Consider the following 13398-nt stretch of genomic DNA (forward strand, 5'->3'; position numbering starts at 1 on the left):
CCAGGACAATCTTCCACGGCTCTGGGACCAGGAGTAACAGGATGTGATGGGGAGCTGGGACGGAACCAGCCTGCTCCAGGAGATTGAGCCCCAAGGCTCGGAGAGCCAGCAAAGAACTGGACAGACAAGATGGTTCAGTTACAGCCAGTTCTGCTGAGGCCATGGAGTACTGCCTTGTTTAAATTAGACTTCACGCCATATTTAGTCAACCCTCCTAGAGTTAAAAGTTTAGTGTCTCCATTGTCTTCAGTTGGCTAAGCCTACAGCAGGCTGCAAGCCATAACACTCGATTAAACCAAACAGTGCTGGCTGCAGGGTTAGTCAACACGCAGCGTTAGGCGCCTGTACCCGAGAACCGTTCTCTCTGACAATGTGAAAGAAAACGGACCCACAATTTGCAGAGCCATCAGGAAAACTGCTGATGCTCCAAGGCTGCAGTGTACGATGGCACTGTTTTTCTCCAAATAAAGCTAAGACGACAGGCAATTTCTCCAGGGAGAGCCTGTCTGTCTGCATCTAACACAAGCATCTACACCCACCCCCATACCACAGGCCAGTCATCTTTACTATCTTCTTTTTATTTCTTCTTCAATATTTTACTTCTGTTTGCATGAGGTTCATGTTTCTTTGTTTGCTCTCATTAATTTTATCCTTTATCAGTGTAACTTAAGCCAAACTGACAATTCCTACCGGAGGAGCACTTAAAAGGGGTCACCCTATTGGGCAGATCCAATAAATAAAGAACATGCAAATGACAGAGGAATAAATTAATCCTAGCTTATTATCCTGTGAACTAGGATTAAGTGTCAAAGTGAGCCTTAGTTTTGGCATTCTACCTTTCCAGTGATCATACACTGACAAGCTTTATAAATAATTTTGCTGGAGTAAGTGGCTCTGCAAACCCCTTATTAGTGACAGCTCAGGTCACAGCCACCCCCAAAGCTTCCCATTAGCTGCCTCTCAGTATGAGTTTGCATGTTGGGATGGTTCCTGCTGCCCAGAAGACTGTCTGATGTTAATTACCCCATCAGTTCCCCTCTACTCTCCCTTCACTCACCTTGGGGATGCTGAGGCGTTCCCGGGGAGGAGGATGATACCGTGGGAACCTCCTGCGAGTCTAGAGATGAAGGGCTACGACCCAGGGGGGCGGGGGAGGCGGGGGCTGCCGGTGAGGTCAGATCCAAGGAGAGGTCAGCTCTGCCCCGGCTCGCACTCCGGCTTCTCAGTTCCTTCTCATGCGCCTCAGCTGCCAACTGCTCCAAGTATTTGTATCTGAAAGTTAAATTCCAAAGGGTTTCCGTAAAAAGAAAGAGGAGCCCGTGGCTGGTGCTTGTTTATGGATGAAACACCTGCAGACTGAGCTGGTTTCCTGATGCACACAGCACAGCGCAGGGCTGGCTGGAGGGCCCGTCTGCCAAAAACACCCAGCAAAGCCAAGATGCTAATGATTAAAAATCCTGCATCATTCATAACCAAACAAATTGGGGGAAGTGGTAACATCACAGTCTCCAGATACCAGATCACTGCTGCAGAATCCTAGTTTGCTCTTTTAGGAAACATTTGTGCAAACAAGCCAAATAGCAGTAATGACCATCAAAAAGCCCCAACAGTGACAGCTGAAAACCACACACCCTCAGAGCTCACAGCTGTGAAATGGGAGGGTGCCCTGGTGCAGCAGAGAGGAACAATGCCCCAAAATACCAAAAGGTTGTTGGATGAAGCCCTCCCTGGATTTCTGAACCTGCTTCAATGCTAACAGCAATGTGACTGGAATTCACTTTGTTCTCTCGGTGTCGACCATGGAAAGTTTTTTATATTCTAAAATATTTCTGAGTAGGACTCAGACATCCAATAGCTTGGCCCTGACGTCACATATAGTTTATTCATCAAAGTCAGTTTAAAAGAACAAAGATACATCTGTTTTGCATTTCAGGCAGGCAGAACCCACTAACTGTTTATTAAGACCAGCTACCAATCATATTCCTCATAGAGCGCTTTATAGATCAGACCAAAATAACTCTGAAATATGTGCCTCTTCCAGATGTCTGCTAATTTTACCCGCCATTATTTGTTCAGGAATAAATTCATGAACTCAGCTGTAGCAGGTTTTTGACTATCATGTGTGTGTGTATGCTAAGTCGCTTCAGTGGTGTCCAATTCTTTTGCAACCCTATGGACTCTAGCCCATCAGACTCCTCCGTCCACGGGATTCTCCAGGCAAGAATACTGGAGTGGGCTGCCATGCCCAACTTCAGGGAATCTTCCCGACCTAGGGATCGAACCCACGTCTCCAATGTCTTCTGTACTGGCAGGCAGGTTCTTTATCACTAGCGCCACATGGGAAATCCCTTTTGACTATCATACCCACCACAAAACTTTACAAATGCTTATTCCAGACCCTCACTCACATCTACCTGAATTCACTGCTTCAGTTACTTCCCAAGGGCAAGCCCCCAGCCCTAGACCTTGTAGCCCCCACCCAGACACTGCATACATGGCACTCTTACTTCAGCTGGATAAGAAAGGCAGAGCACACAAATTGAACCTTTTAAAAGAATGCCTTTAGAAAGCACACATTTCTTCATCCATCCTTCAGGAGGCGTGGCTCCCAGGTCTGCAGTCATCACAGCTCTCCCAGCCAGGCCCCGGGACGGGCTCGCACGCGCATCTCCCCGGGGGGGGCCTGTCTTGACCACCACAGCTGGAAGTGATCTTGCCCTTGCCTCTGAGCTCATGTTGGATATGTAGCCCATTCAACTCAGATGGCATTTTACATTTACTGCCTGGCATATTTAGTCATCTTTTCACATGTGTATGTTTGTTTTCAACAAGTAGATAATAGGACTTTTTGAGAACAGGAAGATTACCATCCTCAGTTCTTTCCCTGGGCGCCGTGCATTCATGGGCTGAAGGGAAGCAGGCAAAGAACCCACCAGGAGCAGCCCACCTGTTCTTGTCTCCCTGCGGCCCAGGGCGCCAGAGGGCAGGGTCACCCAATTTCACTTTCTTGGGGAGTGAGTTTACTTTCCTGGTGACTCTCTGGTAAAATGCATGAAGCGAATCTGCATTTACAAATGTCTGCCTCATGGTTAACAGGGTGAAACTCGACCCAGAAAGAAAGCTTTAGAAACTCTGGACTTTCCTTGCCAACAACGTCATCTCTCAGAAAGTAGGAAAGGTACCAAAAAGGAGGTATTTCTGAAGTTAATGTAGATGGGCCCAAAAAAAACTACCAGGTGGTGGAAGTGACAGGAATGGTGGAAGACAGTGGTCTTGAGGGCAAGTGTTGGGGCCTGTATTTTATTATAAAAGGTCTGGGGGCAAATGGAAGGCCAGGAAGGCCGGGAGGCCAGGAGGAGATCACATCGCGGGCACAGGTGTCCCCACGTGGAGTCCAAGCCTTCTGCGACAAGGGCAGGGGGAAGGAGGAATCCAGGGCAAACAAGAGGGTCTGGACATGTCCCAGAGATGGGGATCCTAGAGGAGGGAAGTGATGCTCTATCAAAATCAGGGAGAGAAGTAACGAAGCCCCACACAGAAGGCTTCAGGCCAGGAGGACAACCCATCACCAGCCTCCATCTCAGCCAGCTGCACCCTGGCCTCTCTGGTCCCCTCCCTGTGGGCAGCCAGGCTGGCAGGTATGTGCTGGCAGCCAAAGGGTTCACCCCATTTTCAGGGGGGACCCCAGGGGTCCAGGGTCTGGGTAGACTTCTCAAAGACTATTCCTGTGCACCTCTCGGCTCACCGATGTCACCCTTGAGGATCCCTGAGACAGGCGGAGGGGAAGAGGCAGGGGTTTAATCTGACCTGTTCCTAGGATGTATACATGATAGACAAAAATGGCAGGATTAAGGGTTAAGGGGTCAATTCTATAGACAAAGAGTTCTGGAGGCTGGTTGCACAAAAATGTGAATGTGTTTAACACTACTGGATTATCCATTTAAAAACGGTTAAAATAGTAAGTTATATGTTATGTATACTTTTCCACAATTAGCATTAAAAAATGGCAGAAGTGGGGAGGCCCAAGTGTCAAGAACCGCTATGTTTCTGTGTTCCCGTGATGGGCGGAGTGGTAATGGGCGTGCTCGGGGAGTTCCAGGCTACCCAGCATGGAGACCTTCAAGCTCAGCAACCTCTCCTGCCCCATGGACACCTCCGGCTAAAGCTGGGGAGGAAGCTGGACCTCTATCCCGACCTTCCCTGAGACAGTGATCTAAGTGGTGCTCGATCCTAGGAGCCCGCCAGCCCCTTTGATGACGGTCACGTCTTGGCTGCCTAGCAACACCACCTCCAATCAACAGACTCTGACGTAGCCTCCTAGGAACAAAGTACTGGGTTTTCTATCAACAGACTATTGAGTTGAGTCCCCCAACTCAAAATACTTTTCATTTTGCCTACCCTCATTGAAGCAGTCTCATTATCCTGCCCCTGTCCATATCTAATTCATTAATCTTTTCATTAATTATCAAATACTCTGTTGAGTGCCTGTCATGTGCTAAAAACTAAAAGCACTCAGTTCAGTTGCTCAGTCGTGTCCGACTCTTTGCGACCCCATGGACTGCAGCACACCAGGCTTCCCTGTCCATTGCAAACTCCCAGAGCTTGCTCAAATCTAAATTATTAAATCTCCAGTAGGCACTAGAGATTTAATAATAAATAAGAAAACACGCACCTCTGTGGCACTCATAGTTCAGTGAGAATTAGAGAAACAGATTTTGTGATGAGCTCAATGTCCACCCAGAGAAGGCAATGCACCCCACTCCAGTACTCTTGCCTGGAGAATCCCAGGGACGGGGGAGCCTGGTGGGCTGCCGTCTGTGGGGCTGCACAGAGTCGGACACGACTGAAGCGACTTGGCAGCAGCAGCAGCAATGCCCCCCAGGGCTGTGGGTGGCAGGCTGGTGTCACTGCCATGCAGGGGGCATAAGTTAGGCTCTTTACACAGGGTCCAACAGAAACCCTGCGTGACTTTTCACTACACCTACTTACTCTGACTCTTCCTGCCACCCAAGTGCTTGAAATTCTCCCTTAAACCAAAACCTGGCTCCCTCTAACTTCTAGTTTGTCCTCAGACCATGTTCAGAATCCGCTCTTACTGCTTCGGGATCACTTTTATGCATAATTTCCCAAATTGTCACCCAGTCCCAGCCGTCCCCTTTGCAGTATGTCCCCAGAACCTCTGCTTCCCATAAGGCACCTCCTCTGCAAGTCCTGCCACCTCCCTCAGACCACTCTCACCCCAACCCCTACCCCAACCAAATGATTCCCAGCCTGGATCTCATCCCTTATCACCCCTAAAAAAAGAATCATTCGTGAACATCAAGTCAATCAATATCAGACAGAGACTTTCTTATACTACTTACAAAAAATTAGAAATAGACCTAACAGAGACTTACTCTGGATCTGCATCATTATCAATAAAACAGCTTACCTAAAATTATGGAATGGGATGACATGAAATTTTAAAATTAAAAATTAAACCAAATTTGTATGCATGGCCATTACCCCTCAAAATAGCAAAATGATATTCATCTCATTATGCTAGGTGATATGAACCTCAACACCTCTCTACTGAGAGTCTGGCTGTCTTTTCTGAGTCTTCACACTAGGGGTAAGAGTCATGGGACCAAATAAACATGCCTGGCTCCACTTGAAGAGTTAACAGATGGAGTTCTCTTCCATGTCTCTTTCCACCTCTGATCACCATTAGTTTCCCCATCCATTTCCAAATTCCATTATAACTTGAAAATCTTATCTTTTCCTGGCTTACCAGAAACTCCCAACTGCTTTCCAATAAGGGATGAAAGTATATCTCCCTCACTTCCATCTTTACCAGGTAATTCAAGAAGCCAACTAACCAGGAAAAGTGGCTGGTCCAAATCAAAGGAAAACACTTGACTGCTTCCCCAAATCTCAGATAAACAGAGATGCAGGCTGTATGGAAAGAATCCCACGTGGGGTCATGGAGAACCCGCTCCTGCATCAGCTAAGAAGACCCAGGGTGGTGGGTGGTGTGGGGGAGAGAGCAGAGGCCAGAGAAGAGGAGTAGAAACCTCCTCTGCATGAGTTTTCCAGATAAGTGATGCTCTACTTCAGGAGAAGGAGTAGTAAATTACACGCAGAAAGAGGCAGCCCTCAGCAATTTGGAAAAAACTAGATTCCAGTCTGAGCCAGCTCAGACCTTGACACACACAGTACCTGATCTTCTGTCCAGGAGCTTTAAAGTCCTGCCTGTACAGACACAACATAACTGTCAAGTTGTCCAAAAGCTCAAAAAAGTTCAGAGTCCAGGGGAGAAGCTAAAAAATACAACTTGATTTCTTTTTTTTTTAAGATTTTTTTTTATGTGGACCATATTTTTTAGTTTTTATTGAATTTGTTATAATATTGCTTTTGTTTTATGTTCTGGTCTCTTGGTCATGAGGCATGTGGGATCCTAGCTCCCTGATGAAGGGTCGAACCCATACCTCCTGTGTTGGAAGGCGAAGTCTTAACCACTGGACTGTCAAGGAAGTGCCAAAATTTGATTTCTTAAACCAGGATATATGTCATGTCCTCCAGTGTAACAAAAAACAAAAAACAGGTACTTACTAGACTTTCTTTGTTTCTTTACCAGCATCTTTCACTATAAATTTGCTGGCCACAACTAGTTATCAGGATGGCAATAATCTAATAGAACACTGGAATTAAAGTAATGCCATAGTTTTGTTTATGAGGCTGACGTAAGCATCTAATTTTTAAATTGAACACAGACAGTCTCCACTATTCCCTGTCTCAGACTGTCCTGATCTATTTAGCTGATGGTGTCTAAAAAAAATTAGCACAATTCCACTTTTTATTGGCATAGTTCAGAGACTGATTGGTTCCGGACAGGCTCTGGTATGAACCCAGCCTTTCCAGTCTCTCCGTGCAGTAACCCCCACCTGGTGGTGAAGGGAGTAACTGCAGTCTGGACAGCTGTTCAATCGCACCGTTGGGTCCGACTCTTTGTGACCCATGGACTGTAGCAAGCCAGGCCTCCCTGTCCCTCACCATCTCCCAAAGTTTGCCCAAGTTCGTGTCCATTGCATCAATGATGCCATCCAGCCACCTCATCCTCTGACGCCCTCTTCTCCTTCTGCCCTCAATCTTTCCCAGCATCAGGGACTTTTCCAATGAACCAGCTGTTTGCATCAGATGACCAACATACTGGAGTTTCAGCTTCAGCATCAGTCCTCCCAATGACTATTCAGGGTTGATTTCCCTTACAATTGACTGGTTTGATTTTACTGCTGTCCAAAGGACTCTCAGGAGTCTTCTCCAGCACCACAGTTCAAAGGCATCAATTCTTTGGCACTCTGCTTTCTTTACGGTCCAGCTCTCACAACTGTACAGCTGGACAGTGCTAGGGTGTAAACTTGCCTGTTGCTGGTCTACTTCCAAAAACAATTTCCTTTGCTTATCTAAGTTTACCAGACACTGACTATATTAACTTGATATGGTTTAAAGGGATCCAAAGTATGTTGCCATTGAAATGAACAAACTGGTTTACAGCTTAAATATTTTAAAGCTGTTGGTTCTTTTGCTCCTTTATTCAACTGTTCATTGTTAGTTAGTTGCTAAGTCATGTCTGACTCTTTGCAACCCCATGGACTATAGCCCACCAGGCTCCTCTGTCTAGGAGCCTAGGATTTTCTAGGCAAGAATACTGTAGAGGGTTGTCATTTCCTTCTCCATGGGATCTTCCCAACCCAGGGATCAAACCCACGTCTCTTGCATTGCAGGCAGATTCTTTACTGCTGAGCTACCAGGGAAGCCTCATTTATTCAATACATTCTTCCTAAGTGTCTGCTACCTGCAAGCCCCATGGCAGGCACTGGGACGCCGAGGAAAATCAGGTATGGTTCCTGCCATCCAGAAACTGAGTACAGTTCAGTAAAGGGATGGCTAAGTGGTCAGGCACCTCCAGGGAGAATCTTGGGAGATTTAGCACCCTAGCCAGTGCCTGGCATAGTCTGTGGGCTCAAATATTTGTTGAAGAAATGCTGAACAAATGACTTGGAAACACACAGGAGGGACACCTAACTCAGGCTCAACAGTGGTCGTAAAAAGACATTTAATATATATATGCCACATTAAACTATATGTTTATTTGGAGAAGAGTTTTGGAGGAACAGACACATATATCTCACACCATGATGGCACTAAATAATTAATCTGTGCTTTCTTGGAAAACTGAGATAACCAGGACACTCTATTCTGCAAAATGCCAGCTCCCCAAGGTCTTAGGTCTCAGGTGAAGCTATTGTACTTTGACTAACAAAGTCTCCTCTGCATGCTTGGTTAAGAGTGAAAAGTCACATGCCATTTGGTTACATTGGGAGAGAAAAGATATACAAACCTTTCTTCTCTTGCTTGTCTTTGTTCTTCTCTTTTGTCTAAATACTCTCGGCTAATGGAAGTATGCAAAACAAACAAAATGGGGAAGGAAAACAACAAAATCAGAGACTCATAAAATTGCCAAGAAATTATTAACAGAGTATATCATGAAAGTCTACCATCATCTCAGAAATGCAAAGTGGTTATTGTTAAATTTTTAAAAAATAAACATAAAGGCTACACTTTAAAAGTACCAAATTCTTCTATAAAATCACAGAGATGAAAACATGGGATTACTGGATTCACTCAGAACTCTAACTACTCTTCAGAAAGAAGACTTTAAGTATATGGGGAAGGGTGGTGAGACAAAAAGATTATTAAAGGTAAACAAATTCATCAATAAGATATGGCAATGACAAGCAAGCAACAGTATTCAGAGGTGAGTACCACATAACCAAGCTCTGGTAACTTCCCAACATTCATCTCAAGATTTAAATCTGAGTGGGCCCAAGTGTCTTGGCCATTTTGTACTGCACTCTACAGTTTAGATATTCCTTCCAAGCCCAAGATTCTTCCTCTGAATCCCTCACATGTCAGTTTCTAAGCAGAGATCACTGGAAGCTTTTGTGCATTCTCTCTTGTCTTTATCCATAATATGCCCAAATCTGTCTAATTTTAATGCTTGTTTGTTCCTCCTGGTGAGGTCCCAAGTTGAATCTAAGTTTAAGGCTGGGTGGTCAGTCCCTTCTCAATAAACTCTTTATTTTCCTGGAGAACTCTGACATCACAGTTTTCTACACTGGACCTCATAAGGTCGCTTAAGTACTCTACCCCTCTGTGCACTGATAATTGGATATATAGGGATAGTAAGAGCAACTAAACCAGGTTAGGAGAGGGGAGAAAAAGCCACAAAGGCACAAATTTGTTATAATTTATAAACATCCATTCTCATCACTTACCACACTAGAAATAACATTTCCCATAACCCGGGAAAATTAAGATAATATTCAACAAAAATAACAACAGATAAGAATGCTCTGCAAAGAAAACAGCACAAGGAACACGAATAACTTATATCAATGAGGTTGCTAATAAAGGGTCAGCGATATGGCTAATCCCAGGCATGATTCTATAAAGCCTTTCCTACTTCCTTCTTTGAATTTCTTTTCATTCACATCCTCAGATTTTTGGAATAGAATTGAAGTCATCATAATCAGTAGTTCTGTGTGGTCTGTACTTATAATCAGCATTCCTTTCTAGACAGGCTTATTTTGCCAGGATCTCATTAAGCTCTTAAATGATGAGTGACATTGTTTGGTGACCAAGAGAAAACAGTGAACAGTTAGTTATGAGCATGGTCTCTGAAGATGAGGTTGACCAGGTCTAATTCTTACACTACCAATATATGGGCTGAATACATATTACAATGTACTCCTGTCCTATTCTTCTGGGACTTCAAAGACACAAATGCTAGATGTATTATTTTACGGTTGCATGAGGCACTATTCTTTTTTTTTTTTCAATATTTCATTTTGTCTTTCAGATTGGATAATTTCTGTTGTTTCATCTTCAGATTCACTCACTTTTCTCTCATTTCTATTCTGCTGCTAAAACCATTCAAAGCCTTTTTTATTTTGGTTATTGTATTTTCTGCTTCTATATGTATCTCCATTTGCTTCTTCTTTATATTTTCCATCTCTTTGCAGACACTTTTCATTTGTTTCAAAAGTATTTGCCTTTTCATCTTAGAACATGTTTATAACAGCTGCTTTAAAGTCTTTGTCTGATAATGACAACATCTATGTCCTTTTGTGGTCAGCATATTTTGATTCTCTTTTCCCTTTGAAGATTTTTTTTTCCTGGATTCCTATGACAAATTGTTTTGGATTACATTCTGTATATTTTAAATATTTTGCAATGAGACTCTGAGCCTTATTCAAATTCTATGAAGAATCTTGACTGTTTTCCTTTGGCAGGCAATGAAGCAAGTTAGGCTCAGCCTGTAAGCTCTGATTGCCTTCTGATATTGGTTCCTGTATTAGATCAGTTCTCAAATATTTTTAATGCTATTCATATCAGGTCCTTATATGCATGATCCAGTGGCCAGTCTGATACCTAAGTGTGTTCCACTCTGAACTTAATTTTCAAAGTTTGTGGTATCTTGTTTAGGTTCTGAGTCACATGTGCACAAACTAGAGATGACCTCTGGATTGCTCTCTTGACCTCTCTGCTTTTTGTAACTTTCCCATCATTTTCTGGACTCCTTAGGTCTCCCTTCTTGGTCCTCTAGGCAAAAAAACTTGGGCTTTACTTTCCCTGCTCTGTGATAGACTTTCAGTACCTCCATCTGCATACAGGGCAATGCAGCAGGAGGAGACCCAGAGAAAAGAAGTTTTCTTGCATCACGCTCTTCTGAGCATAGGAAGGGTTCCCTCCCTGAGTTTTAGACACCTGCCTGGACACTAGTGTCATCACTGAGCTTCTGTAACCATATTGCTGGGAGGCTGGGAGAGGTGCAAAGAAAAAACTAAGATCAAACAGGAGACTTCTCAACTCTCCAACCCTCAGGAATTCCTTTTGCTGCTCCTCATTGGAAGGACTGATGCTGAAGCTCCAAAACTTTGGCCACTTGATGCGAAGAGTCAACTTATTGGGAAAGATCATGACGCTGGGAAAGACTGAGGGCAGGAGAAGGGGTGACAGAAGAGGAGATGTTTGAACGACACCGGCAACTCAATGGACATGAGTTTGAGCAAACTCTGGGTGACAGTGAAGGAGGGAAGCCTGGTGTGCTGCAGTTCATGGTTGGCAAAGAGTCGGACATGACTTAGTGACTGAACAAGAACAACAGTCCAGAGAAAGAGGCGTTCTCTTAGAGCTCTTTCAGTTTACACCTGGTATGTGCTTCCGGGTTTGGGGATGCTTTTGAGTCATGCCATGTGATATTGGAGGGGAAAATGGTGACCTCTCCCTGGTTTGAGGGGAACTTTGAATGCTAGTCTCCATCCCCAATTCACCTGCTCCCTTTTCCAGTTCAGAGTTTTCAGAGCTCCGTGCTTTAAATCTGTCCATGACTGATGGCTGCATTGAGTGATGGCATAGAAGAGACAAGAGGGAGCATACTTTCCCATCTTTCCCAGAACTGGTACCTTGTTTTAAGAGCCTTTCAATCAAAATCTTAAATGTGTATGCTAATCTCTGAATTTTCCATGTGTCTCAGTCAGATGCTCTGCTGCTATTTGGTGGTGAAATATGTGGATCTCTCAGAAAGCCCTGAATCATGAAGCATTTAACCTGTTCCAGTGGTTTTACAAATTGGTCTTTCCAAAAGTGACAACTTCCAGAGCTACCTCATGAGAAATGGTGCATACAGGTCTGGCCTTTCCATGTATCATTTCGTAGAAATCTGACAGCTCAAGATACACCATACAATTATGGTGTGAATTCTCCAAGCCAGGCTTCAGCAATACATGAACTGTGAACCTCCAGATGTTCAAGCTGGTTTTAGAAAAGATCAAATTGCCAACATCCACTGGATCATCGAAAAAGCAAGAGAGTTCCAGAAAAACATCTATTTCTGCTTTGTTGACTATGCCAAAGCTTTTGACTGTGTGGATTACAATAAACTGTGGAAAATTCTGAAAGAGATAAGAAACCTGTATACAGGTCAGGAAGCAACAGTTAGAACTGGACATGGAACAACAGACTGGTTCCAAATAGGAAAAGGAGTACGTCAAGGCTGTATATTGTCACCCTACTTATTTAACTTATATGCAGACTACATCATGAGAAATGCCGGGCTGGAGGAAGCACAAGCTGGAATCAAGATTGCCGGGAGAAATATCAATAACCTCAGCTATGCAGATGACACCACCCTTATGGAAGAAAGTGAAGAAGAACTAAAGAGCCTCTTGATGAAAGTGAAAGAGAAGAGTGAAAAAGCTGGCTCAACATTCAGAAAACTAAGATCATGACATCTGGTCCCATCACTTCATGGCAAAGAGATGGGGAAAGAGTGGAAACAGTGGCTGACTTTATTTTGGGGGGCTCCAAAATTACTGCAGATGGTGATTGAAGCCATGAAATTAAAAGCCGCTTACTCCTTGGAAGGAAAGTTATAACCAACCTAGACAGCATATTAAAAAGCAGAGACATTACTTTGTCAACAAAGGTCTGTCTAGTCAAGGCTATGGTTTTTCCAGTGGTCATGTATGGATGTGAGAGTTGGGACTATAAAGAAAGCTGAGTGCTTAAGAATTGATGCTTTTGAACTGTGGTGTTGGAGAAGACTCTTGAGAGTCCTTTGGATGCAAGGAGATCCAACCAGTCCATCCTAAAGGAGGTCAGTCCTGGGTGTTCACTGGAAGGACTGATGTTGAAGCTGAAACTCCAATACTCTGGCCACCTATTGCAAAGAGCTGACTCATTTGAAAAGCCCCTGATGCTGGGAAAGATTGAGGGCAGGAGGAGAAGTGGACGACAGAGGATGAGATGGTTGGATGCCATCACTGACTCGATGGACATGGGTTTGGGTGGACTCTGGGAGTTGGTGATCGACAGGGAGGCCTGGCGTGCTGCAGTTCATGGGGTGCAAAGAGTCAGACACAACTGAGCGACTGAACTGAACTGAATGATGCTGCTTTACTTCATGCAGCTTGTTAATCCCCATCTTACAAAAGTTGGGATTAGTTTTTTACCACCAGACTTGGGATACTTGCTTCCATATAGTAGTGAGTTATGGTTAAGGCAAATTCACAGCTCTGCTCATTTCTATGATTATATACAGGCTTTCCAGGTGGCACTAGTGCTAAAGACCTGCCTGCCAATGCAGGGAACATAAGAGATGCAGTTTGATTCCTGGGTCAGGAAGATCCCCTGGAGGAGGAAATGGCAACCCACTCCAGTATTCTTGCCTGGAAAATCCCACAAACAGAGGAGTCTATACTCTTTCTGGCTGCTGGGAAAAAGAAAAAACATTATTGAACTTGTAAATCCTCATTGACAATGCTTTAGATCTTTTGTAGATTTTGCTGGGAGTAA

The 13398-nt window shown here is 44.2% G+C and overlaps 1 protein-coding gene across 3 annotated transcripts in view; it reads right to left on the minus strand.

Annotated features, from left to right (window-relative positions):
* FHOD3 (formin homology 2 domain containing 3) overlaps positions 1-13398 on the minus strand; it is a 511278-nt gene that overhangs the window by 95879 nt on the left and 402001 nt on the right. For 2 of the 3 annotated variants that reach the window (XM_065932345.1, XM_065932346.1), the window contains 2 exons: positions 8381-8431; positions 1058-1272 (listed from right to left, as the gene is read on the minus strand). In XM_065932345.1, the coding sequence (XP_065788417.1) occupies positions 1058-1272; positions 8381-8431 (266 nt within the window). The remainder of the gene's footprint in view (positions 1-1057; positions 1273-8380; positions 8432-13398) is intronic. The other variant, XM_065932348.1, reaches the window with a different exon arrangement.

Source organism: Muntiacus reevesi, chromosome 4, assembly GCF_963930625.1.
Source record: "Muntiacus reevesi chromosome 4, mMunRee1.1, whole genome shotgun sequence".
NCBI lineage: Eukaryota > Metazoa > Chordata > Mammalia > Artiodactyla > Cervidae > Muntiacus > Muntiacus reevesi.